Source organism: Camelus ferus, chromosome X (assembly GCF_009834535.1).
Source record: "Camelus ferus isolate YT-003-E chromosome X, BCGSAC_Cfer_1.0, whole genome shotgun sequence".
Lineage (NCBI taxonomy): Eukaryota > Metazoa > Chordata > Mammalia > Artiodactyla > Camelidae > Camelus > Camelus ferus.
Genome location: NC_045732.1, coordinates 21,726,651 through 21,752,743, shown reverse-complemented (window position 1 = coordinate 21,752,743; position 26,093 = coordinate 21,726,651). Strand labels below are relative to the sequence as shown.

The 26,093-nt window shown below is 55.3% G+C and overlaps 1 protein-coding gene and 1 pseudogene across 1 annotated transcript; both read right to left on the bottom strand.

Moving 5' to 3' along the window:
* Positions 1–4,767: 4,767 nt before the first annotated feature.
* Positions 4,768–11,068, bottom strand: LOC106731194 (mitogen-activated protein kinase kinase kinase kinase 1-like). Its single transcript, XM_032476162.1, is given in 12 exon segments — positions 4,768–6,293; positions 6,798–6,875; positions 7,102–7,218; positions 7,722–7,803; positions 8,030–8,058; positions 8,060–8,093; positions 8,502–8,633; positions 9,171–9,243; positions 9,337–9,379; positions 9,544–9,591; positions 9,683–9,738; positions 11,043–11,068. Coding segments are annotated over 12 exon segments (714 nt in total). The 5' UTR covers positions 11,053–11,068; the 3' UTR covers positions 4,768–6,281.
* A 663-nt stretch (positions 11,069–11,731) lies between these two features.
* On the bottom strand, positions 11,732–24,632 carry LOC116662277 (annotated as a pseudogene).
* Positions 24,633–26,093: the final 1,461 nt, after the last annotated feature.

Below are 26,093 nucleotides of genomic sequence, written 5' to 3'. Positions count from 1 at the left end.
CGTGGAAGAACACCGACTTCGCCGGCTGCCCGGGGCTCACGCCGATGCACACGGCGGGCAGCTCGGAGCCTGGCCCGGTCAGCAGTGAGAACACGGGCAGAGGCGTGGGTAGCGGGAAGAGCACCTGCTGCGGGCCGCACGGGAAGGGGCGGACTCAGAGGAGGTTTGGGGCGGGGCCTGGGAGGGGCGGGGCCTTGGAAGAGAGTCGGCCTGGGGCTCCCGAAGGAGTTCCGGAGCCCTCAGTCTTGGGAGGTGCCACCTAGAAACTCGAGGGGCTGAGGCTTCAGAGGGCTTAGAAGTTGAGGGGTGTGGTCTCAGAGTGGGCGTGGCTTCCACTAGGGGGCGTGCCGCCTTGGTGACAGAAAGGCCGGGCCCCCCAGGGGGCGTGGCCTCCGAGGCACCAAAGTCTTAGAGGCTCCAAGAACCTGAATAGGGTCTCCTAAGAGACCTGGCGGGGCACAGGGCCTGAAGAAGATTTAGGCCCGGGGCGAAGGGCGGGGCTTAAAGAACCGGAGGGCCTCAGAAGGAGGAGCCTCCAGGAGAGCGGGCTCTTGGGGAGATTGGGAAGAGACCTCGGGTGGAAGCCCGACTTCAAAGAGCTCTCAGCAGAAGAGTGGAAGGCCCCCGCCACAGAACCTGACAAAGTCCCCAGTGCTTACAGGCCCCCCACCCGGACCAGCAGGAACTTGTTCACGGGCTGCTACCTCTGAAGCAGGACCACGGATGTCTCCAATGCCCCACACAGGAACGGGCCCCCGGAGCTAGCGCCCTCCGCTGTGGAGGTGGGGAAGGATGGGTTAGGGTCAATCCTGTCTCCCCTGCCCCGCGCCCCCAAAGGCCACACATCTTTCCCCGGGCTCTGGACACCCTGCCTTAATTCTGCAACCCTCTTCAGTGGCTACAGTCCAAGTCATGCCCCTGGCCCCGCTCCCCTCTGAATATCCACGAGATTCTCGCTCACCCACACAGCACGCCTGGCAGCCTTTGGTATCCTGGATCTTAGTGGAGACCATGTTCTTTCTGCAGAAGAAGGTAGGCGTGAGTGGGGGCGGTGGGGGCAGGAATCAGATATTAGCGGGGTCTGTGGTTCCACAGGGGTCTCGTACCTTGCTAGGAGCCGGTGGGGACTGATGTGAGCAGTGGGGCTTCCTGCTCTGGCCTCTTTCCGTTCCAGCAGGCCCAGGTTGCTATGAGAATACAGGAGGGGGGTCTTTCCTGCAGGGTGTGTGTAGGTAGGGGAAGCAGGAATTCATAGGGCACTGCACACTCCCAGCTTTCCCCATCCCTTCCCTGGGCCACATCCCTTTGAAATGCCCAAGCCATTAAATCTCAAGCACCTGTATATATTCCCTTCTCACTTAACATATTTTAAATTCCCACGGGAGGCCAGGCAGTGTGCTTGGCTCTGGTGAACAATGGTGAGTAAAATAAGTACGTTCCTAACACTAGTGGTGCCTGTAGTCACATGAGAAACTATGGACACTTAACCAGTCAGCTGAAGTTACACATATTACAAAAGTTTAAGAAGAAACATACCTAGAGATTCTGTAAAAGTTTCTCATCCCACATGTGATATTAATGAGCTCACAAATCCTATCTGGCTTGGTGTTTCCTCACAAATGAGAAATTCTTTACACAAAGCGTTTGTAAAACAATGACACAAAATTTTAACATACAGCTCGCTCACTCTAGTTAAGTAAAGTGTGGGATAAGGACTGTCATATGACCATCAAAGAAATGTAAAGACTAACTCACTGTAGGAATGACCTCAAAACTGACTTGAGACGTGGCAGTATTGTGAGCCCCATTGTACAGATGGGGAAACAGAGGCTTGGGAAGCCAAAGTCTCTTGCCCCAAGTCCTACATTGAAAACGTGGCTGGGATTTGAATTGTGGGCTCTGTGGAAGGGGATCCTAAGTGTTTTTTTCAGCTGTGCCCAGCTAGCTCCCACACCCTGACCATTGACTCCTTAAGTTCTGACCCCCCCACCCCAACCCATCCCTACCAACCCACAGCCAGACCTGAGAGAGACATGAGGACATGGTTGATGGAGAACACCCAGGTAGTCGGGCTAGAAGAGAGCTGCAGACGATGGAGGAGACAGCTCCTGTAAGACTCCAGCACCTCCCAATTCCAGCCTCCCACCCTTGGCTCACCCGCGGTGCCGCCTGGCCCTCACCATCTCCAGCGTGGCCTCCAGATCATTTCGGTTCAGAATGAAAATGCCTTCCTCAGCTCCCAGGAGTAAGTGCTGGTCTTGGGGAACAGATATGAAGATGCTGGGACCTGCCTCATCATCGAGGACCTCCCAGGCCCCCTCATCTGACCCCAAACACGGGTACTCTGTTCCCAGCCCTGACCCTCAATTCTCTACTTGCCTCCAACACTGACATTTCCAGTCCCTGTTTTCCCAAATCTGAACTCAAACCCTGACCTGTTCCCTGGAGCCGGTCTCATTCTCCCCAGCCTCTGACCTCCCGCGTTCTGCTGGTTCTTCCATCTCTGACCCACAAATCCTGACCCTCTGTCTCCTCAATTCTGACCTCAACACTAAACATGCCTCCCGTAATAGCCCTCTAAATTCTATCCCCCCTTCTCACCAGTCTGCTCCCTAAATGCTACTCCTATCTCAACACTGATCCTCAAATTCAGATGCCCTGACGTATAGCTTTTTCTGTCCAGTGTGACAGAAAGTAAATTCTAACACTGTTTCCTTAACATTTACCCTTCACTGACCTTGTCTCCACATCTTTGATCCCCAAATACTTTCCCTTTCGGCTACATTCTAATCCCTAAGCCTCCTGACCCCAATATGCTGATCTTAGCCTCTCTGCCACTAACCTCCAACTGAGGTAAATGGGGTCCATCTGTCCCTAGGCTTGTACTCCAAACGCTGGCCTTTCTGCCTTATCTGACACTCCTGGCCTCCAAACTCTAATTTTTCTGGTTTTCACTCTCAAACTCATCTTCACTCTACCCATCTTTGATCCTTAAACCCCAACTGTCACCCCTGGCTCTGCCCCCAACACAGCTCGGCCACTCCAACCCCATTAAGACCCTCCCCTTGTCCCTGCATCTGCACCTCCATTAAGGACCCTCCCCATCCCCATCACATACTCTGAGACTCTCCTGAATGCTCACATTTGTTGGAGGGGTGTGTCGAAGCCGCCGTGCTGTGGATCCGGAGAGGGCAGCCATTGAACAACTTTACAAGAAGGGCACAACCCTGGGGGGGCCATAGGGGCAGAGCAGCAGCCCATCCAGCAGAAGAGAGGAGGGGACAGGAAGGTGCCCTGGTTAAGACTCTGGAGTGCCAAGGTTCATATCCTGCCTCTGCCTCCTCAAAGGTTTATGACCTTCGAAAGCTACTTACCCCGCTGTGCCTCAGTTTCCCCATTTTGAAATGGGGGACAATGTCTAACTCTGTGCTATCTATCTCCATCTGTGAAGGCATATATCATGTAAAGACATGAGGTCAGTGTCTGGCACAGAGGAGTTGCTCAACAAATGTCACCTGTCATCATTATTATTCTTCAGCCCTGCAACCCCAACCAGACATCCCCAGCCCCGATCAGAGGTGTGAGTCCTCAGCACAGCTGGCCTCACCTTTCTCTTCATCTTTTCCTTCATGGGGGGCAACAGCGGGGGCTGGTCATGTTCCCGAGGGCTGGGTTCCACAGTGAAGTTTCTGAGATGGGGTGGGGAAAATCAGCCCCCAAAGCACCCCCCCGACCTGCCCTAACCCCCACCTATGCCCACCTCCTTACCCCAGCCTGCCTTGTTACCTGAGTGAGCGGTTAGGTGGGGGCTTCGGGTGGCTGCGGGAGGCTCAAGTTGGGGTGTGCGGGGGGGGGAGGCCCACTGGCACAGCGGACCAGTACCCTTGGGCTCAGCTGCCCCTCATCCGCAGTCCCCCAAGGACCCTCGACAGATGGAGAACGGAACTTGGGCTTTGGAAACAGAGAGGGAGAGTGGGGAAATACTTGAGATGATCTCCGAGAGAGGGCACCCTGCAGTCTGCCCCTGCCAGAACTGATGCTGCATCCTGGGTCTGACCCTCCCCACAATATCCGACCACCACTCCAGCCTTCCCATCTAACCGCCCCCCCAACAACATCAACATATTCTGGCAACTAAAGGGTGAATCCTGGGCACAGCAGGAGTTTCCAAGGAAAAGCTACTGATGAGTGTTCATCAGGCTAAATATTTTGAGTCCCACACCTAGGTTCAGGGATGCCACTTCCAGATCCCAGTGGGATCATCATGACGGTCGTCCAGGACTTCAAGAGACCTAGTGTCCTAGACTCCAGCCCTGGAGAGCTCAGTATCCCAGCATCTGTGGACCCTTGCCTCCTGGCCCCAGCCCCCCAGCTGTGGCCCAGGACCTAACTTTGGGGGGTGGAGGAGGAGGTCTGTCTTCTGCGAGGGTGGGGCTGAAACACACAGATGGGTTAAGTGGGGGAAGAGGGTTTTGGGAGCAAGAACTGGGGTGGGTTAGGGCTGGAAGTCTGAGCTCATGAGGGCCAGGATTTGACTCTGTCTGGGCTGGAGCTGAGGGTGAAAGGACTAATAACCATGACGATCATAGTAACAGCAACACTTGGATATCAGTGTTGACAGTGCATTAGGTCTCTGCATCATCACAGACACCTAGTAACACAGGTCCTATGAGCTCCTGGGGGTCGGGTTCTCACTCGGTGCCGGGCATGCCGCATGGGAGCCTACTACAGACGAGATGTGTGGAATGGATCTCCCGCAGGCCTGTGGCTGAGGGAGATGGGGACCTGGGTTGATTCCTGGGGTTGAGGTTGAGTTCTGGGCCTGAGGGTCTGGAGCGGGAAGAATTCCCAGGGGCTGAGGTTCAGTGTGAGTTTGGGTGAGAAGATAAAGAAAGATGAGGTCAGGGGTTGGGGGTTACGGCTGCAGTTGAGGTCTGGGTGTTGGAGCAACATCTAGGAGGAGCTGGGGACTTGGATGTGGCAGGGGGTCCAGGGTTGAGTTGCGGTGAGGTTAGGGGTCAAGGGTTGGTGGGGAGGAAAGTGGGGGCTGGTCTGTACCAAGAGAGATGTTGGGATTTCTTCCCTGCTGGTGATTGTTTCCACAAGCTGTATGAGGACCAGCTTAGCTGAGACACCCACAGCTGGCCCTTCACTCCCACTTCAAGTGCCTTATTCTTACAGCAAGCCCCTTAGTCCCCAAATCCCTCCTCCCAAGGCTGCTGGGGGAGAGGTGGCCATGTGCTGTAGAAATAAAGTCTGTGCTACTTCCCTGATGTTGTACTGGATCGTTGAAATTTGGGGGGCGTCAGTAGGCATCCAGGAATTCGGCACTCCTCCCCTTCCCCCAGAAATCCAAGATGACAGCAGAGGGTAAAATCACGTTTATTGGTAGACACAGGCATGTCATGACCACTATACTGTGTCCACTGGGGAGGGGAGGGGGTGCAGAGACTGATTCCTAACACACACCTCCAAACCCAGGGACTCATTCCTGGATATAGAGGTTGCTGGGGGCAGTAGGATCATCTGCTGGGCGTGTCTCCACTACCACAGGCCTCGGGAAGGAAGAGAAAAATCAGTTTACTCATTCATTTGTTCATTCATTCATTCATTCATTCATTCATACATTCACAAAGGAGTCTACAGAGGGTGTGCCAGCACAATGCTGGGCTTCAGCAGTGCGAGAGCAGGCAGGGCTCCTGCTGTCGAGGAGCTCAGTCTGGAGCAGCAGCCCGACATGAATCAGTGAATGACGTGAGTGCTGGGTACTAGGATGTGGCAGGGGCTCCAGGGTTGAGTTGGGGTGAGGTTAGGGGTGAAGGGTTGGTGGGGAGGAGAGTGGGGGCTGGTGTGGGAGGGTCAGGGTTAGGGTGAAGGTAGGTGTGGGTACTGAGTGTCCAGCCAGGGGTCACGGCTGAGTGGTGGAAGGAAAGCAGGGGCTGAGGTTGGGGTCATGGATGGTGGGGCTGGGTGGGGTCTGAGGCGCTCTCTCACATGTCCACGTTGTCGTAGTCATCTTCGGACTCTGACAGGTTCCTCCTGAGGAGGGACAGGCATGAGCCTCGGGCGGTCCCCACACATATCCCAGCCCCCCTCCCACGCTGAGGGTCCCTGACCTAGGACTGCTGCTCTTGAAGCCTCCAGGGGGTTGTAAGCGAGCCTGTGGGATAGGAAAGAGTCAGCAGTGGCCCAGGGGGAGGGGAGGGCGGCGGGGCAGTGGGGAGGCATCTCACCGTGTCAGCTGTGGGTCTGGACTACATGCCTCTGAGCTTCCTGAACTCCTATGTGCCGCCATGGGGGTTGGGGTGGGGTGGTATGCAGGTGACACACAGTGAGCTGGGGAACATGGATTCGGGAATAGAAAGAATAGAACTGGGGTGGGGTGTGGTCTGCAGCCAGGATCTTAGGACTGGAGCTGTCCCTTCAGGGGAGGGATCTTGGTTTACAGGGGTCTCATTTTGGGGTCAAGATTTGTGATCAGGGCGATGGCGGTTCAACATGGTTATAGAGTGTTTATTTTTAGATTCCACTTGGGTATCTGGGATCAGAACAAGGTTTCTGAGGTCTTTGGGTGTCCTGGTGGTTACAGGAAATCTTATGGGATCCGTGTGCAGAGCAGAGAGGTAGGGGTCTCTAGAATCATTTTGTAGATGAGGTTCTCTGGGGCCTCTTGTGGGATCAGATGGTAATGGGGGGCCTCTGAGGGTCTGTTTAGAAGCGAGGAGGGTCTCTGGGGTCTCTGGCAATCTGATGAGGGGGTTACAAGGGTCTCCAAAGCTTAAGGATTCTCTACTGACGACAGCAGTCCGCATCTGGGATCCCCACAGAGCTGGATCGATGGGTGGATCGGATCCGCCGAGGGATGGCGGGGGTAGCTGGGCAGAGCGGCAGCCGCGTCAGGCCCACCGGCCTCCAGCAGCCCAGTCTGGAGCCCTCGGCTCTCCCGTAACCTCTGTGCCCCCAGCTCTGTGCCAAGCCCCCATGCTCCCTGGCTTTTCTCCTTCTAAGAGAGGCAACAAATGGACACCCCAGGCAGGGGAGCAGCCTGAGCAAAGGTGGGCACCGTCCAGTGCTATTGTCATCCAAGCAAGGCCCACTCACCTCAGGCTCCTTATCTTCAATCTCGCCAACAGCTGCCCCCTTCCCTGGGTTCCTCAGTTTGTCAAGAAGCTCTAGGATCAGGCCTCTGTTTAGCCCGGGCTGGGACACCAGTCGGTGCTGGGGGTGGGAGGAGGAGGCGGTCAGCAGACAGAGGGCTGGGCTGCAGGGAGAGGGCTGGCACAGGGGCTTGAGAACCCATCTAAGGGAATCTGGCGGTGAAGGTGCCAATAGAGGAAGAAGGCGGGGAAGTCTGGGCAGCTGCCACCTGGGGGATTCTGAGGTGTCTGAAGGGATCAGACGAATTTAGAGAAGTTGGAGAATTCCAGAGGTGTCTCGGGTGTCCCCTGGAATTCCAGAGAACCCCCAGGAATGGGTCCTGAAGCCGTTGGCAACTTGTGAGGTTTTAGAACTCAGCATATCTTGGGGGAAAGGTCTGGGGTACAATTTGGAGGGTCTTGGAAGGCAGAGCCCTGGGGATTTCAGAGGGAGCAGGGACTTTGAAAGGGCCATAGGCGTTCTGTGGAATAAAATCATCAGTGTTCTAGGGAGCCGAGGGAGGCCCTGGGGGGGTTCTCACAGGGGGTGAGTTTGGGAAGGCTGCTCAGGGAGGGGAGGTTTACACTGAGCATCTTGGTGGCGCCAGGTCGTTTCTTGGCGCTCTTGGTGAGGGTGACTTTGACGAAGATGTGGAAGGCAGCCGACCTTGGGAAGAAAAAGGCAAGTACTGGGGGAGGGTACAGTTCAAGTGTTAGAGCGCATGCTTAGCATGCAGGAGGCCCTAGGTTCAACCCCCTCCTCTAAAAGTAAATAAATAAATAAATAACCCCCCAAAAGGCAAGTTCTGGGATGAGGGGACCAGAGACCCTCCCATCAGACCATCAGCCCTGACTCTGCCCTCTCTCCCCGCCTTCCCATGACTCTCTCCTACCATTTGCCTTTTTCCTTTAGCCGAGGAGGACTGATAGCCACTCTTGGTCATGAGGAAGAGAACTCTAGAAAGCAAGGACAGAACATGGGATTCAGACTTCCCAGTGGAGGTCAGATCTCACGATGTGAGGGACCCCCGATGGCACTGAGGTCAGCAGAGAGCAGTGAGGGACAGGAGGAGAATGAGGGGTAGGTTTTACGATGCATAGGACGCCACTTCCAGGGGATGTTGCTCATCATGTTACAGAGTTCCAGAGGGCTCGGGGGAGCCTCAAGACAGGACTCCCTGCACTGGGGGCTCCTGGTATGGACTGGAGAAAATGCTTTCTGGGTTGAGGTTCTCGGGTTGGGCTCGAAGGGAGAGGGAACCCCTGTAGGGGGGTCTAGATGTGGGGAAGCAGGCGGGGGGTGGTGTTCAGGGTCAGAGTCGAGTGGGATCTCTGGGACCAGGTGGACCTGCCACATCTGCCTACCTGAGAGGGTGAACGTCAAAGAGGGGTGGCTGTAGCTCGGCTAATTCAATGGCTGTGATGCCCAGTGACCGGATGTCACACAGCTCGTTGTATCCCCCCTTCAGGGCCACGGCCGCCACTTCCGGAGCCATCCTAGGGCAGAGACCCTCAGAGAGCCAGGGGTGACATGATGAAGGGGAGGGGAGACTCCTAGGGAGGGGGTGGGGGGACAGGAGAGAGACAGGGAGCGAGCCGGAGAATGGGACACAGAGAGAGTTGGATGCGGACACATAAAGAGGCAGAGAGACAGAAATAACGACGGAGAGAGGTAAAGACAGAGAGTCAGAGATAGACTAGAAAACATAGACAGAGAGAGGCAAAGAGACAGGGAGAGCCACAGACTGAAACAGACAGAAAAGACAGCCATGGACAGATATGGAGAGACAGAGATCAGGATCAAAATCAACAGAAACACTGGGAAAAGCACGTGGAGGGGAGACATGCACAGAAAGACCTAGGGAAATGGAAAACTCAAGGGAGAGCCACAGAGTACACAGATCGCTCAACAGAGAAAGGCAGAGGCAGGACAAAAGGCAGGATGGATATTGCCAGAGATCCATGGTGGGGAAAGCCGCTGCCCACCACCACCAAGCCCGCACCACCCCTGGCTGCCAGCCAGGCACCCCTCGCCAGTAGTGTGTCCCAATGAAAGAGAGGCGTCGAGCCAGTGTGGCCCCGATCTGGGCCGATATACCAAAGTCAGCTGGAGGCAGAGGGAGAGACATACTGACCTAGGGTCCCTGTCCCCTCTGGCTCCCAGCCAGTCCCCCTCCCCACCCCCACCAGCCACACTCACCCAGTCTGACCTCCCCAGGGTCGTTGATGGGGATGTTGGCTCCCTGGGGAAGAGAGGGGGGATCAGAGGCTGTCAGAGACACCCCTCCCTACTGCCAGCACAACTCTGCCTCTGCTCCCTGGTCACACACTGCCTGAGCCCTCCAAATACCACTACCATCTCCCAGAGGCCCCACCCACCAAGGCTACTTTTCTGCCCCCAGATCACCTTGATGTCCCGGTGTATCTTCTTCTGTGAGTGTAGATAGGCCAGTCCCTGGGGAGGAGGGTGGAGAGGGGGGCAGTGAGTGTTCTGGGGGTTTGAGCAGGGCCCTGCCCCCACCCAAACCCACCAAGCATCGCCTCACCTGGAGCACTTCCCGGCAGACGCAGCTGATCTGGAGCTCTGACAGGGGGCCTGTGACTGCAAAGGTCACCCCAGCATGGTGTCAGATGGGGACCAGGAAACCTGGCCCCAGGAGCCCCTGGCTGCCACCCACACCACGTACCACATGGGGAGGGGGTAACAGGAGGGGACAAGGAATTGTCAGCAAAAGAGAGAGGCAGCGATACAGGGAACCAGAGGCCAGAGGGAGATAGATTCATTCAACCGACTACACATTTACTGTGTGCCAGGTGCCGAGGTAGGCAATGGGGACACAGCTGTGGACATAGAGACAGAGATCCCCACCCTCGTGGAGAGAAAATTCCAGAGGGGTTACGGAAAGTAGACAAGAGAATTAGAAGAAAGAAACAGTATGTGAGATGCAAATAAATAGAAAAAACAAAAGCAAGAAAAGACAACAGGAAATACGTATAGGAAGGGGTATGACGTTTCATACTGGGTGATCAGCGAAGGCAACTCTGAGAAGGTGACGGGGTTGAGGATGGGAGCATTCCCACTCAACGTGAACAAGATGAGCAAGTGCAAAGGCCCGGAGGTAGGAAAGTGCCTGGTGGGCCTGGAAAGTGGCAAAGGGTGGAGTGGAGAGAAGGTGGGTCAGCCTGGGGTGGTTGTGGGCGTCAGACTCGAGTGCTGTGATGTGAAATTTGGGCTTATTGTTGGAGGGAAATGGAAGGCTTGGGAGGGCTCTGCAGGAGGTGATGTGACTTTGTTAAAATGAGGAAAGTCAGAGGGAGACAGAGACAGGGACAGAAAATCAGAAACAGATCCAAACTGAGGCAGACAAAGAGCGACCTGGGCAGAGACCAAGAAGTGGCAAAACAGACACATTGAGAAACAGAGATTCAGAGAGGGACAATATAGACACAGACAGAGAGGGCACAGAGCAGGTCTGACAGCTTGTGATGTGAGTCACTTCCCCTCTGTGGGCCTCAGATTCCCCGCCTAGGACTTCCTAATGAAGTCCTTCCTTTCCTCCATCACCTTGTCTTCCTCGACCTGAGTCACTTGTACTGGTCCCTTGGGCTCTGGTGGAGAGGCGGAAGTGCAAGGTCCAATTCCACCTCATTCCCCTATACTCTGCTAGGCATCCTCTGTATCCCCAGGCAAGCAGGCTAAACCCCACCCATCACAGAGTTCCTCACACCCTCCTTCTCCCCCTCCCCGTCATCCATCTCACCAGTTATATATACCCAACGTTCTCCAGTCCCCTCTTAGTTCAGCCCGCTTCCCAGTTACGCTTCAGGCTAAGCACCGCCCAGCTACCCAGACCCAACGCCGCTAACCTGATAAGCCGCACCCCTCCCAGGACCTGTCCCACTCACCTGCGCTCATCTCGCCCCGCCAGCAGGAGAGCGCGCCGAAGCGCACGGCGTGGAAGAACACCGACTTCGCCGGCTGCCGGGGCTCACGCCGATGCACACGGCGGGCAGCTCGGAGCCTGGCCCGGTCAGCAGTGAGAACACCGGCAGAGGCGTGGGTAGCGGGAAGAGCACCTGCTGCGGGCCGCTCGGGAAGGGGCGGACTCAGAGGAGGTTTGGGGCGGGGCCTGGGAGGGGCGGGGCCTTGGAAGAGAGTCGGCCTGGGGCTCCCGAAGGATTTCCGGAGCCCTCAGTCTTGGGAGGTGCCACCTAGAAACTTGAGGGGCTGAGGCTTCAGAGGGCTTAGAAGTTGAGGGGTGTGGTCTCAGAGTGGGCGTGGCTTCCACTAGGGGGCGTGCCGCCTTGGTGACAGAAAGGCCGGGCCCCCCAGGGGGCGTGGCCTCCGAGGCACCAAAGTCTTAGAGGCTCCAAGAACCTGAATAGGGTCTCCTAAGAGACCTGGCGGGGCACAGGGCCTGAAGAAGAATTAGGCCCGGGGCGAAGGGCGGGGCTTAAAGAACCGGAGGGCCTCAGAAGGAGGAGCCTCCAGGAGAGCAGGCTCTTGGGGAGATTGGGAAGAGACCTCGGGTGGAAGCCCGACTTCAAAGAGCTCTCAGCAGAAGAGTGGAAGGCCCCCGCCACAGAACCTGACAAAGTCCCCAGTGCTTACAGGCCCCCTATCCGGACCAGCAGGAACTTGTTCACGGGCTGCTACCACTGAAGCAGGACCACGGATGTCTCCAATGCCCCACACAGGAACGGGCCCCCGGAGCTAGCGCCCTCCGCTGTGGAGGTGGGGAAGGATGGGTTAGGGTCAATCCTGTCTCCCCTGCCCCGCGCCCCCAAAGGCCACACATCTTTCCCCGGGCTCTGGACACCCTGCCTTAATTCTGCAACCCTCTTCAGTGGCTACAGTCCAAGTCATGCCCCTGGCCCCGCTCCCCTCTGAATATCCACGAGATTCTCGCTCACCCACACAGCACGCCTGGCAGCCTTTGGTATCCTGGATCTTAGTGGAGACCATGTTCTTTCTGCAGAAGAACGTAGGCGTGAGTGTGTGGTGGTGGGTGGGGGTAGGGGCAGGAATCAGATATTAGCGGGGTCTGTGGTTCCACAGGGGTCTCGTACCTTGCTAGTAGCCGGTGGGGACTGATGTGAGCAATGGGGCTTCCTGCTCTGGCCTCTTTCCGTTCCAGCAGGCCCAGGAACTTATGAGAATACAGGTGCGGGGTCTTTCCTGCAGGGTGTGTGTATTTAGGGGAAGCAGGAATTTATAGGGTACTGCACAATCCCAGCTTTCCCCATCCCTTCCCTAGGCCCCATCCCTTTGAAACGTCCAAGCCTTTAAATCTCAAGCACCTGTATATGTTCATTTCTCACTTAACATATTTGAAATGCCCACAGGAGGCCAGGCAGTGTGCTTGTTTCTGGTGAACAATGGTGCCTAAAATAAGTACGTTCCTAACCCTAGTGGTGCCTGTAGTCACATGAGAAACTATGGACACTTAACCAGTCAGCTGAAGTTACACATATTACAAAAGTTTAAGAAGAAACATACCTAGAGATTCTGTAAAAGTTTCTCATCCCACATGTGATATTAATGAGCTCACAAATCCTATCTGGCTTGGTGTTTCCTCACAAATGAGAAATTCTTTACACAAAGCGTTTCTAAAACAATGACAGAAAATTTTAACATACAGCTCGGTCACTCTAGTTTAGTACAGTGTGGGATAAGGACTGTCATATGACCATCAAAGAAATGTAAACACTAACTCACTGTAGGAATGACCTCAAAACTGACTTGAGACGTGGCAGTATTGTGAGCCCCATTGTACAGATGGGGAAACAGAGGCTTGGGAAGCCAAAGTCTCTTGCCCCAAGTCCTACATTGAAAACGTGTCTGGGATTTGAATTGTGGGCTCTGTGGAAGGGGATCCTAAGTGTTTTTTTCAGCTGTGCCCAGCTAGCTCCCACACGCTGACCATTGACTCCTTAAGTTCTGACCCCCCACCCCAACCCATCCCTACCAACAGACAGCCAGACCTGAGAGAGACATGAGGACATTGTTGATGGAGAACACCCAGGTAGTCCGGCTAGAAAGAGTTGCAGAGCATTGACGAAAAAGCTCCTGTAAGACCCCAGCACCTCCTAATTCCAGCCTCCCACCCTTGGCTCACCCGCGGTGCTGCCTGGCCCTCACCATCTCCAGCGTGGCCTCCTGATCATTTCGGTTCAGAATGAAAATGCCTTCCTCAGCTCCCAGGAGTAAGTGCTGGTCTTGGGGAACAGCTATGAAGATGCTGGGACCTGCCTCATCATCGAGCACCTCCCAGGCCCCCTCATCTGACCCCAAACACGGGTACTCTGTTCCCAGCCCTGACCCTCAATTCTCTACTTGCCTCCAACACTGCATTTCCAGTCCCTGTTTTCCCAAATCTGAACTCAAACCCTGACCTGTTCCCTGGAGCCGGTCTCATTCTCCCCAGCCTCTGACCTCCCGCGTTCTGCTGGTTCTTCCATCTCTGAACCCACAAATCCTGACCCTCTGTCTCCTCAATTCTGACCTCAACACTAAACATGCCTCCCGTAATAGCCCTCTAAATTCTATCCCCCCTTCTCACCAGTCTGCTCCCTAAATGCTACTCCTATCTCAACACTGATCCTCAAATTCAGATGCGCTGACGTATAGCTTTTTCTGTCCAGTGTGACAGAAAGTAAATTCTTATACTGTTTCCTTAACGTTTACCCTTCACTGACCTTGTCTCCACATCTTTGATCCCCAAATACTTTCCCTTTCGGCTACATTCTAATCCCTAAAACTCCTGACCCCAAAATGCTGATCTTCGCCTCTCTGCCACTAACCTCCAACTGAGGTAAATGGGGTCCATCTGTCCCTAGGCTTGTACCCCAAATGCTGGCCTTTCTGCCTTATCTGACACTCCTGGCCTCCAAACTCTAATTTTTCTGGTTTTCACTCTCAAACTCACCTTCACTCTACCCATCTTTGATCCTTAAACCCCAACTGTCACCCCTGGCTCTGCCCCCAAACAGCTCGGCCACTCCAACCCCATTAAGACCCTCCCCTTGTCCCTGCATCTGCACCTCCATTAAGGACTCTCCCCATCCCCATCACATACTCTGAGATTCTACTGAATGCTCACATTTGTTGGAGGGATGTGTCGAAGCCGCCGTGCTTTAGATCCGGAGAGGGCAGCCATTGAACAACTTTAGGAGAAGGGCACAACCTGGGGGGGGGGCCATAGGGGCAGAGCAGCAGCCCATCCAGCAAAAGAGAGGAGGGGACAGGAAGGTGCCCTGTTTAAGACTCTGGAGTGCCAAGGTTCATATCCTGCCTCTGCCTCCTCAAAGGTTTATGACCTTCGAAAGCTACTTACCCCGCTGTGCCTCAGTTTCCCCATTTTGAAATGGGAGACAATGTCTAACTCTGTGCTATCTATCTCCATCTGTGAAGGCATATATCATGTAAAGACATGAGGTCAGTGTCTGGCACAGAGGAGTTGCTCAACAAATGTCACCTGTCATCATTATTAGTCTTCAGCCCTGCAACCCCAACCAGACATCCCCAGCCCCGATCAGAGGTGAGAGTCCTCAGCACAGCTGGCCTCACCTTTCTCTTCATCTTTTCCTTCATGGGGGGCAAGAGCGCGGGCTGGTCAGGCTCCCGGAGGGCTGGGTTCCAGAGGGAAGGTTCTGAGATGGGGTGGGGAAAATCAGCCCCCAAAGCACCCCCTGCCCTGCCCAACCCCCATCTCTGCCCACCTCCTACCCCCGCCTGCACTGTTACCTGCATGAGCGGTTAGGTGGGGGCTTCGTGTGGTTGCGGGAGGCTGGGGTGTGCGGGGGAGGGTGCCCACTGGCACAGCGGACCAGTACCCCTGGGCTCAGCTGCCCCTCATCCGCAGTCCCCCAAGGACCCTCGTCAGATGGAGAACGGAACTTGGGCTTTGGAAACAGAGAGGGAGAGTGGGGAAATACATGAGATGATCTCCGAGAGAGGGCACCCTGCAGTCTGCCCCTGCCAGAACTGATGCTGCATCCTGGGTCTGACCCTCCCCACAATATCCGACCACCACTCCAGCCTTCCCATCTAACCGCCCCCCCAACAACATCAACATATTCTGGCAACTAAAGGGTGAATCCTGGGTACAGCAGGAGTTTCCAAGGAAAAGCTACTGATGAGTGTTCATCAGGCTAAATATTTTGAGTCCCACACCTAGGTTCAGGGATGCCACTTCCAGATCCCTGTGGGATCATCATGATGGTCGTCCAGGACTTCAAGAGACCTAGTGTCCTAGACTCCAGCCCTGGAGAGCTCGGTATCCCAGCATCTGTGGACCCTTGCCTCCTGGCCCCAGCCCCCCAGCTGTGGCCCAGGACCTAACTTTGTGGGGTAGAGGAGGAGGTATGTCTTCTGCGAGGGTGGGGCTGAAACACACAGATGGGTTAAGTGGGGAAAGAGGGTTTTGGGAGCAAGAACTGGGGTGGGTTAGGGCTGGAAGTCTGAGCTCACGAGGGCCAGGATTTGACTCTGTCTGGGCTGGAGCTGAGGGTGAAAGGACTAATAACCATGACGATCATAGTAACAGCAACACTTGGATATCAGTGTTGACAGTGCATTAGGTCTCTGCATCATCACAGCCACCTAGTAACACAGGTCCTATGAGCTCCTGGGGGTCGGGTTCTCACTTGGTGCCGGGCACGACGCATGGGAGCCTACTACAGACGAGATGTGTGGAATGGATCTCCCGCAGGCCTGTGGCTGAGAGAGATGGGGACCTGGGTTGATTCCTGGGGTTGAGGTTGAGTTCTGGGCCTGAGGGTCTGGAGGGGGCAGAATTCCCAGGGGCTGAGATTCAGTCTGAGTTTGGGTGAGAAGATAAAGAAAGATGAGGTCAGGGGTTGGGGGTTATGGCTGCAGTTGAGGTCTGGGTGTTGGAGCAACATCTAGGAGGAGCTGGGGACTTGGATGTGGCAGGGGGTCCAGGGTTGAGTTGGGGTGAGGTTAGGGGTCAAGTGTCGGTGGGGAGGAAAGTGGGGGCTGGTCTTTACCAAGAGAGATGTTGGGATTTCTTCCCTGCTGGTGATTGTTTCCACAAGCTGTATGAGGACCAGCTTAGCTGAGACACCCACAGCTGGCCCTTCACTCCCACTTCAAGTGCCTTATTCTTACAGCAAGCCCCTTAGTCCCCAAATCCCTCCTCCCAAGGCTGCTGGGGGAGAGGTGACCATGTGCTGTAGAAATAAAGTCTGTGCTACTTCCCTGATGTTGTACTGGATCGTTGAAATTTGGGGGGCGTCAGTAAGCATCCAGGAATTCGGCACTCCTCCCCTTCCCCCAGAAATCCAAGATGACAGCAGACGGTAAAATCACGTTTATTGGGAGACACAGGCATGTCATGACCACAATATTGTGTCCACTGTGGAGGGGAGGGTGTGCAGATACTGATTCCTAACACACCCCCCCAACCCCAGGGACTCATTCCTGGATATAGAGGTTGCTGGGGGCAGTAGGATCATCTGCTGGGCGTGTCTCCACTACCACAGGCCTGGGGAAGGAAGAGAAAAATCAGTTTACTCATTCATTTGTTCATTCATTCATTCATTCATTCATACATTCACAAAGGAGTCTACAGAGTGTGTGCCAGCACAATGCTGGGCTTCAGCAGTGCGAGAGCAGGCAGGGCTCCTGCTGTCGAGGAGCTCAGTCTGGAGCAGCAGCCCAATATGAATCAGTGAATGACGTGAGTGCTGGGTACTAGGATGTCGCAGGGGGTCAAGGGTTGATTTGGGGTGATGTTAGGGGTCAAGCGTTGGTGGGGAGTAGAGTGGGGGCTGGTGTGGGAGGGTCAGGGTTAGGGTGAAGGTAGGTGTGGGTACTGAGTGTCCAGCCAGGGGTCACGGCTGAGTGGTGGAAGGAAAGCAGGGGCTGAGGTTGGGGTCATGGATGGTGGGGCTTGGTGGGGTCTGAGGCGCTCTCTCACATGTCCACGTTGTCGTAGTCATCTTCGGACTCTGACAGGTTCCTCCTGAGTAGGGACAGGCATGAGCCTCGGGCGGTCCCCACACATATCCCAGCCCCCCTCCCACGCTGAGGGTCCCTGACCTAGGACTGCTGCTCTTGAAGCCTCCAGGGGGTTGTAAGCGAGCCTGTGGGATAGGAAAGAGTCAGCAGTGGCCCAGGGGGAGGGGAGGGCGGCGGGGCAGTGGGGAGGCATCTCACCTTGTCAGCTGTGGGTCTGGACTACATGCCTCTGAGCATCATGAACTCTATGTGCCGCCATGGGGGTTGGGGTGGGGTGGTATGCAGGTGACACACAGTGAGCTGGGAACATGGATTCGGGCATAGAAAGAATAGAACTGGGGTGGGGTGTGGTCTGCAGCCAGGATCTTAGGAGTGGAGCTGTCCCTTCAGGGGAGGGATCTTGGTTTACAGGGGTCTCATTTTGGGGTCAAGATTTGTGATCAGGGCGATGGGGGCTCAACATGTTTATAGAGTGTTTGTTTTTAGATTCCACTTGGGTATCTGGGATCAGAACAAGGTTTCTGAGGTCTCTGGGAGTCCTGGTGGTTATAGGAAATCTTATGGGGTCCGTGTGCAGAGCGGAGAGGTAGGGGTCTCTAGAATCATTTTGTAGATGAGGTTCTCTGGGGCCTCTTGTGGGATCAGATGGTAATGGGGGGCCTCTGAGGGTCTGTTTAGAAGCGAGGAGGGTCTCTGGGGTCTCTGGCAATCTGATGAGGGGGTTACAAGGGTCTCCAAAGCTTAAGGATTCTCTACTGACGACAGCAGTCCGCATCTGGGATCCCCACAGAGCTGGATCGATGGGTGGATCGGATCCGCCGAGGGATGGCGAGGGGTAGCTGGGCAGAGCGGCAGCCGCGTCAGGCCCACCGGCCTCCAGCAGCCCAGTCTGGAGCCCTCGGCTCTCCCGTAACCTCTGTGCCCCCAGCTCTGTGCCAAGCCCCCCATGCTCCCTGGCTTTTCTCCTTCTAAGAGAGGCAACAAAGGACACCCCAGGCAGGGGAGCAGCCTGAGCAAAGGTGGGGCACCGTCCAGTGCTATTGTCATCCAAGCAAGGCCCACTCACCTCAGGCTCCTCATCTTCAATCTCGCCAACAGCTGCCCCCTTCCCTGGGTTCCTCAGTTTGTCAAGAAGCTCTAGGATCAGGCCTCTGTTTAGCCCGGGCTGGGACACCAGTCGGTGCTGGGGGTGGGAGGAGGAGGCGGTCAGCAGACAGAGGGCTGGGCTGCAGGGAGAGGGCTGGCACAGGGGCTTGAGAACCCATCTAAGGGAATCTGGCGGTGAAGGTGCCAATAGAGGAAGAAGGCGGGGAAGTCTGGGCAGCTGCCACCTGGGGGATTCTGAGGTGTCTGAAGGGATCAGACGAATTTAGAGAAGTTGGAGAATTCCAGAGGTGTCTCGGGTGTCCCCTGGAATTCCAGAGAACCCCCAGGAATGGGTCCTGAAGCCGTTGGCAACTTGTGAGGTTTTAGAACTCAGCATATCTTGGGGGAAAGGTCTGGGGTACAATTTGGAGGGTCTTGGAAGGCGGAGCCCTGGGGATTTCAGAGGGAGCAGGGACTTTGAAAGGGCCATAGGCGTTCTGTGGAATAAAATCATCAGTGTTCTAGGGAGCCGAGGGAGGCCCTGGGGGGGTTCTCACAGGGGGTGAGTTTGGGAAGGCTGCTCAGGGAGGGGAGGTTTACACTGAGCAATCTTGGTGGCGCCAGGTCGTTTCTTGGCGCTCTTGGTGAGGGTGACTTTGACGAAGATGTGGAAGGCAGCCGACCTTGGGAAGAAAAAGGCAAGTACTGGGGGAGGGTACAGTTCAAGTGTTAGAGCGCATGCTTAGCATGCAGGAGGCCCTAGGTTCAACCCCCTCCTCTAAAAGTAAATAAATAAATAAATAACCCCCCCAAAAGGCAAGTTCTGTGATGAGGGGACCAGAGACCCTCCCATCAGACCATCAGTCCCTGACTCTGCCCTCTCTCCCCCGGCCTTCCCATGACTCTCTCCTACCATTTGCCTTTTTCCTTTAGCCGAGGAGACTGATAGCCACTCTTGGTCATGAGGAAGAGAACTCTAGAAAGCAAGGACAGAACATGGGATTCAGACTTCTCAGTGGAGGTCAGATCTCACGATGTGAGGGACCCCCGATGGCACTGAGGTCAGCAGAGAGCAGTGAGGGTCAGGAGGAGAATGAGGGGTAGGTTTTACGATGCATAGGACGCCACTTCCAGGGGATGCTGCTCATCATGTTACAGAGTTCCAGAGGGCTCGGGGGAGCCTCAAGGACAGGACTCCCTGCACTGGGGGCTCCTGGTGTGGACTGGAGAAAATGCTTTCTGGGTTGAGGTTCTCGGGTTGGGCTTCGAAGGGAGAGGGATCCCCTGTAGGGGGGTCTTGATGTGGGGAAGCAGGCGGGGGTGGTGTTCAGGGTCAGAGTCGAGTGGGATCTCTGGGACCAGGGGGACCTGCCACATCTGCCTACCTGAGAGGGTGAACGTGAAAGAGTGGTGGCTGTAGCTCGGCTAATTCCATGGCTGTGATGCCCAGAGACCAGATGTCACACAGCTCGTTGTATCCCCCCTTCAGGGCCACGGCCGCCACTTCCGGAGCCATCCTAGGGGCAGAGACCCTCAGAGAGCCAGGGGTGACATGATGAAGGGGAGGGGAGACTCCTAGGGAGGGGGTGGGGGGACAGGAGAGAGACAGGGAGCGAGCCGGAGAATGGGACACAGAGAGAGTTGGATGCGGACACATAAAGAGGCAGAGAGACAGAAATAACGACGGAGAGAGGTAAAGACAGAGAGTCAGAGATAGACTAGAAAACATAGACAGAGAGAGGCAAAGAGACAGGGAGAGCCACAGACTGAAACAGACAGAAAAGACAGCCATGGACAGATATGGAGAGACAGAGATCAGGATCAAAATCAACAGAAACACTGGAAAAGCACGTGGAGGGGAGACATGCACAGAAAGACCTAGGGAAATGGAAAACTCAAGGGAGAGCCACAGAGTACACAGATCGCTCAACAGAGAAAGGCAGAGGCAGGACAAAAGGCAGGATGGATATTGCCAGAGATCCATGGTGGGGAAAGCCGCTGCCCACCACCACCAAGCCCGCACCACCCCTGGCTGCCAGCCAGGCACCCCTCGCCAGTAGTGTGTCCCAATGAAAGAGAGGCGTCGAGCCAGTGTGGCCCCGATCTGGGCCGATATACCAAAGTCAGCTGGAGGCAGAGGGAGAGACATACTGACCTAGGGTCCCTGTCCCCTCTGGCTCCCAGCCAGTCCCCCTCCCCACCCCCACCAGCCACACTCACCCAGTCTGACCTCCCCAGGGTCGTTGATGGGGATGTTGGCTCCCTGGGGAAGAGAGGGGGGATCAGAGGCTGTCAGAGACACCCCTCCCTACTGCCAGCACAACTCTGCCTCTGCTCCCTGGTCACACACTGCCTGAGCCCTCCAAATACCACTACCATCTCCCAGAGGCCCCACCCACCAAGGCTACTTTTCTGCCCCCAGATCACCTTGATGTCCCGGTGTATCTTCTTCTGTGAGTGTAGATAGGCCAGTCCCTGGGGAGGAGGGTGGAGAGGGGGGCTAGTGAGTGTTCTGGGGGTTTGAGCAGGGCCCTGCCCCACCCAACCACCAAGCATCGCCTCCCCCCACCCAAACCCACCAAGCATCGCCTCACCTGGAGCACTTCCCGGCAGACATAGCTGATCTGGAGCTCTGACAGGGGGCCTGTGACTGCAAAGGTCACCCCGGCATGGTGTCAGATGGGGACCAGGAAACCTGGCCCCAGGAGCCCCTGGCTGCCACCCACACCACGTACCACATGGGGAGGGGGTAACATGAGGGGACAAGGAATGGTCAGCAAAAGAGAGAGGCAGCGATACAGGGAACCAGAGGCCAGAGGGAGATAGATTCATTCAACCGACTACACATTTACTGTGTGCCAGGTGCCGAGGTAGGCAATGGGGACACAGCTGTGGACATAGAGACAGAGATCCCCACCCTCGTGGAGAGAATATTCCAGTGGGGGATACGGACAGTAGACAAGAGAAATAGGAGAAAGAAACAGTATGTGAGATGCGAATAAATAGAAAAATACAAAAGCAAGAAAAGACAACAGGAAATACGTGTAGGAAGGGGTATGACGTTTCATACTGGGTGATCAGCGAAGGCAACTCTGAGAAGGTGACGGGGTTGAGGATGGGAGCATTCCCACTCAACGTGAACAAGATGAGCTAGTGCAAAGGCCCGGAGGTAGGAAAGTGCCTGGTGGGCCTGGAAAGTGGCAAAGTGGGTGGAGTGGAGAGAAGGTGGGTCAGCCTGGGGTGGTTGTGGGCGTCAGACTCGAGTGCTGTGATGTGAAATTTGGGCTTATTGTTGGAGGGAAATGGAAGGCTTGGGAGGGCTCTGAGCAGGAGGTGATGTGACTTTGTTAAAATGAGGAAAGTCAGAGGGAGACAGAGACAGGGACAGAAAATCAGAAACAGATCCAAACTGAGGCAGACAAAGAGCGACCTGGGCAGAGACCAAGAAGTGGCAAAACAGACACATTGAGAAACAGAGATTCAGAGGGGACAATATAGACACAGACAGAGAGGGCACAGAGCAGGTCTGACAGCTGGTGATGTGAGTCACTTCCCCTCTGTGGGCCTCAGATTCCCCGCCTAGGACTTCCTAATGAAGTCCTTCCTTTCCTGAGCTTTGTGGAGACAGGGAGATGGTCAGAGACAGAGGTGCACATCAGAAATCCAGAAGTGACCATCACCTTGTCTTCCTCGACCTGAGTCACTTGTACTGGTCCCTTGTGCTCTGCTTGAGAGGCGGAAGTGCAAGGACCAATTCCACCTCATTCCCCTAAACTCTGCTAGGCATCCTCTGTATCCCCAGGCAAGCAGGCTAAACCCCACCCATCACAGAGTTCCTCACACCCTCCTTCTCCCCCTCCCCGTCATCCATCTCACCAGTTATATATACCCAACGTTCTCCAGTCCCCTCTTAGTTCAGCCCGCTTCCCAGTTACGCTTCAGGCTAAGCACCGCCCAGCTACCCAGACCCAACGCCGCTAACCTGATAAGCCGCACCCCTCCCAGGACCTGTCCCACTCACCTGCGCTCATCTCGCCCCGCCAGCAGGAGAGCGCGCCGAAGCGCACGGCGTGGAAGAACACCGACTTCGCCGGCTGCCCGGGGCTCACGCCGATGCACACGGCGGGCAGCTCGGAGCCTGGCCGGTCAGCAGTAAGAACACCTGCAGAGGCGTGGGTAGCGGGAAGAGCACCTGCTGCGGGCCGCACGGGAAGGGGCGGACTCAGAGGAGGTTTGAGGCGGGGCCTGGGAGGGGCGGGGCCTTGGAAGAGAGTAGGCCTGGGGCTCCCGAAGGAGTTCCGGAGCCCTCAGTCTTGGGAGGTGCCATGTAGATACTTGAGGGGCTGAGGCCTCAGAGGGCTTAGAAGTTGAGGGGTGTGGTCTCAGAGTGGGCGTGGCTTCCACTAGGGGGCGTGCCGCCTTGGTGACAGAAAGGCCGGGCCCCCCAGGGGGCGTGGCCTCCAAGGCACCAAAGTCTTAGAGGCTCCAAGAACCTGAACAGGGTCTCCTAAGAGACCTGGCGGGGCACAGGGCCTGAAGAAGAATTAGGCCCGGGGCGAAGGGCGGGGCTTGAAGAACCGGAGGGCCTCAGAAGGAGGAGCCTCCAGGAGAGCGGGCTCTTGGGGAGATTGGGAAGAGACCTCGGGTGGAAGCCCGACTTCAAAGAGCTCTCAGCAGAAGAGTGGAAGGCCCCCGCCACAGAACCTGACAAAGTCCCCAGTGCTTACAGGCCCCCCACCCGGACCAGCAGGAACTTGTTCACGGGCTGCTACCTCTGAAGCAGGACCACGGATGTCTCCAATGCCCCACACAGGAACGGGCCCCCGGAGCTAGCGCCCTCCGCTGTGGAGGTGGGGAAGGATGGGTTAGGGTCAATCCTGTCTCCCCTGCCCCGCGCCCCCAAAGGCCACACATCTTTCCCCGGGCTCTGGACACCCTGCCTTAATTCTGCAACCCTCTTCAGTGGCTACAGTCCAAGTCATGCCCCTGGCCCCGCTCCCCTCTGAATATCCACGAGATTCTCGCTCACCCACACAGCACGCCTGGCAGCCTTTGGTATCCTGGATCTTAGTGGAGACCATGTTCTTCCTGCAGAAGAAGGTAGGCGTGAGTGGGGTGGGGGTGGGGGTAGGGGCAGGAATCAGATATTAGCGGGGTCTGTGGTTCCACTGGGGTCTCGTACCTTGCTAGGAGCCGGTGGGGACTGATGTGAGCAATGGGGCTTCCTGCTCTGGCCTCTTTCCGTTCCAGCAGGCCCAGGATGCTATGAGAATACAGGTGGGGGGTCTTTCCTGCAGGGTGTGTGTATTTAGGGGAAGCAGGAAGTTATAGGGCACTGCACACTCCCAGCTTTCCCCATCCCTTCCCTGGGCCCCATCCCTTTGAAATGCCCAAGCCTTTAAATCTCAAGCACCTGTATTATGTTCATTCTCACTTAACATATTTGAAATGCCCATTGGAGGCCAGGCAGTGTGCTTGGCTCTGGTGAACAATGGTGCCTAAAATAAGTACGTTCCTAACCCTAGTGGTGCCTGTAGTCACATGAGAAACTATGGACACTTAACCAGTCAGCTGAAGTAACACATATTACAAAAGTTTAAGAAGAAACATACCTAGAGATTCTGTAAAAGTTTCTCATCCCGACATGTGATATTAATGAGCTCACAAATCCTATCTGGCTTGGTGTTTCCTCACAAATGAGAAATTCTTTTACACAAAGCGTTTGTAAAACAATGACACAAAATTTTAACCTACAGCTCGCTCACTCTAGTTTAGTAAAGTGTGGGATAAGGACTGTCATATGACCATCAAAGAAATGTAAAGACTAACTCATTGTAGGAATGACCTCAAAACTGACTTGAGAGGTGGCAGTATTGTGAGCCCCATTTTACAGATGGGGAAACAGAGGCTTGGGAAGCCAAAGTCTCTTGCCCCAAGTCCTAAATTTAAAACGTGGCTGGGATTTGAATTGTGAGCTCTCGGGAAGGGGATCCTAAGTGTTTTTTCCAGCTGTGCCCAGCTAGCTCCCACACCCTGACCCTTGACTCCTTATGTTCTGACCCCACCACTCCAACCCATCCCAATCAACCCACAGCCAGACCTGAGAGAGACATGAAGACATTGTTGATGGAGTACACCCAGGTAGTCCGGCTAGAAGAGAGCTGCAGACGATGGAGGAGACAGCTCCTGTAAGACTCCAGCACCTCCCAATTCCAGCCTCCCACCCTTGGCTCACCCGCGGTGCTGCCTGGCCCTCACCATCTCCAGCGTGGCCTCCTGATCATTTCGGTTCAGAATGAAAATGCCTTCCTCAGCTCCCAGGAGTAAGTGCTGGTCTTGGGGAACAGATATGAAGATGCTGGGACCTGCCTCATCATCGAGGACCTCCCAGGCCCCCTCATCTGACCCCAAACACGGGTACTCTGTTCCCAGCCCTGACCCTCAATTCTCTACTTGCCTCCAACACTGACATTTCCAGTCCCTGTTTTCCCAAATCTGAACTCAAACCCTGACCTGTTCCCTGGAGCCGGTCTCATTCTCCCCAGCCTCTGACCTCCCACGTTCTGCTGGTTCTTCCATCTCTGACCCACAAATCCTGACCCTCTGTCTCCTCAATTCTGACCTCAACACTAAACATGCCTCCCGTAATAGCCCTCTAAATTCTATCCCCCCTTCTCACCAGTCTGCTCCCTAAATTATACTCCTATCTCAACACTGATCCTCAAATTCAGATGCCCTGACGTATAGCTTTTTCTGTCCAGTGTGACAGAAAGTAAATTCTAATACTGTTTCCTTAACATTTACCCTTCACTGACCTTGTCTCCACATCTTTGATCCCCAAATACTTTCCCTTTTGGCTACATTCCCATCCCTAAGTCTCCTGACCCCAATATGCTGATCTTAGCCTCTCTACCACTAACCTCCAACTGAGGTAAATGGGCTCCATCTGTCCCTAGGCTTGTACCCCAAACGCTGGCCTTTCTTCCTTATCTGACACTCCTGGCCTCCAAACTCTAATTTTTCTGGTTTTCACTCTCAAACTCATCTTCACTCTACCCATCTTTGATCCTTAAACCCCATCTGTCACCCCTAGCTCTGCCCCAACACTGCTCTTCAACTCCACCCCCATTAAGACCCTCCCCTTGTCTCTGCATCTGCACCTCCATTAAGGACCCTCCCCATCCCCATCACATACTCTGAGACTCTCCTGAATGCTCACATTTGTTGGAGGGATGTGTCGAAGCCGCCGTGCTGTGGATCCGGAGAGGGCAGCCATTGAACAACTTTAGGAGAAGGGCACAACCCTGGGGGGGGCCATAGGGGCAGAGCAGCAGCCCATCCAGCAGAAGAGAGGAGGGGACAGGAAGGAGCCCTGGTTAAGACTCTGGAGTGCCAAGGTTCATATCCTGCCTCTGCCTCCTCAAAGGTTTATGACCTTCGAAAGCTACTTACCCCGCTGTGCCTCAGTTTCCCCATTTTGAAATGGGAGACAATGTCTAACTCTGTGCTATCTATCTCCATCTGTGAAGGCATATATCATGTAAAGACATGAGGTCAGTGTCTGGCACAGAGGAGTTGCTCAACAAATGTCACCTGTCATCATTATTAGTCTTCAGCCCTGCAACCCCAACCAGACATCCCCAGCCCCGATCAGAGGTGTGAGTCCTCAGCACAGCTGGCCTCACCTTTCTCTTCATCTTTTCCTTCATGGGGGGCAAGAGCGGGGGCTGGTCAGGCTCCCGGAGGGCTGGGTTCCAGAGGGAAGGTTCTGAGATGGGGTGGGGAAAATCAGCCCCCAAAGCACCCCCTGCCCTGCCCAACCCCCACCTCTGCCCACCTCCTACCCCCGCCTGCCCTGTTACCTGCATGAGCGGTTAGGTGGGGGC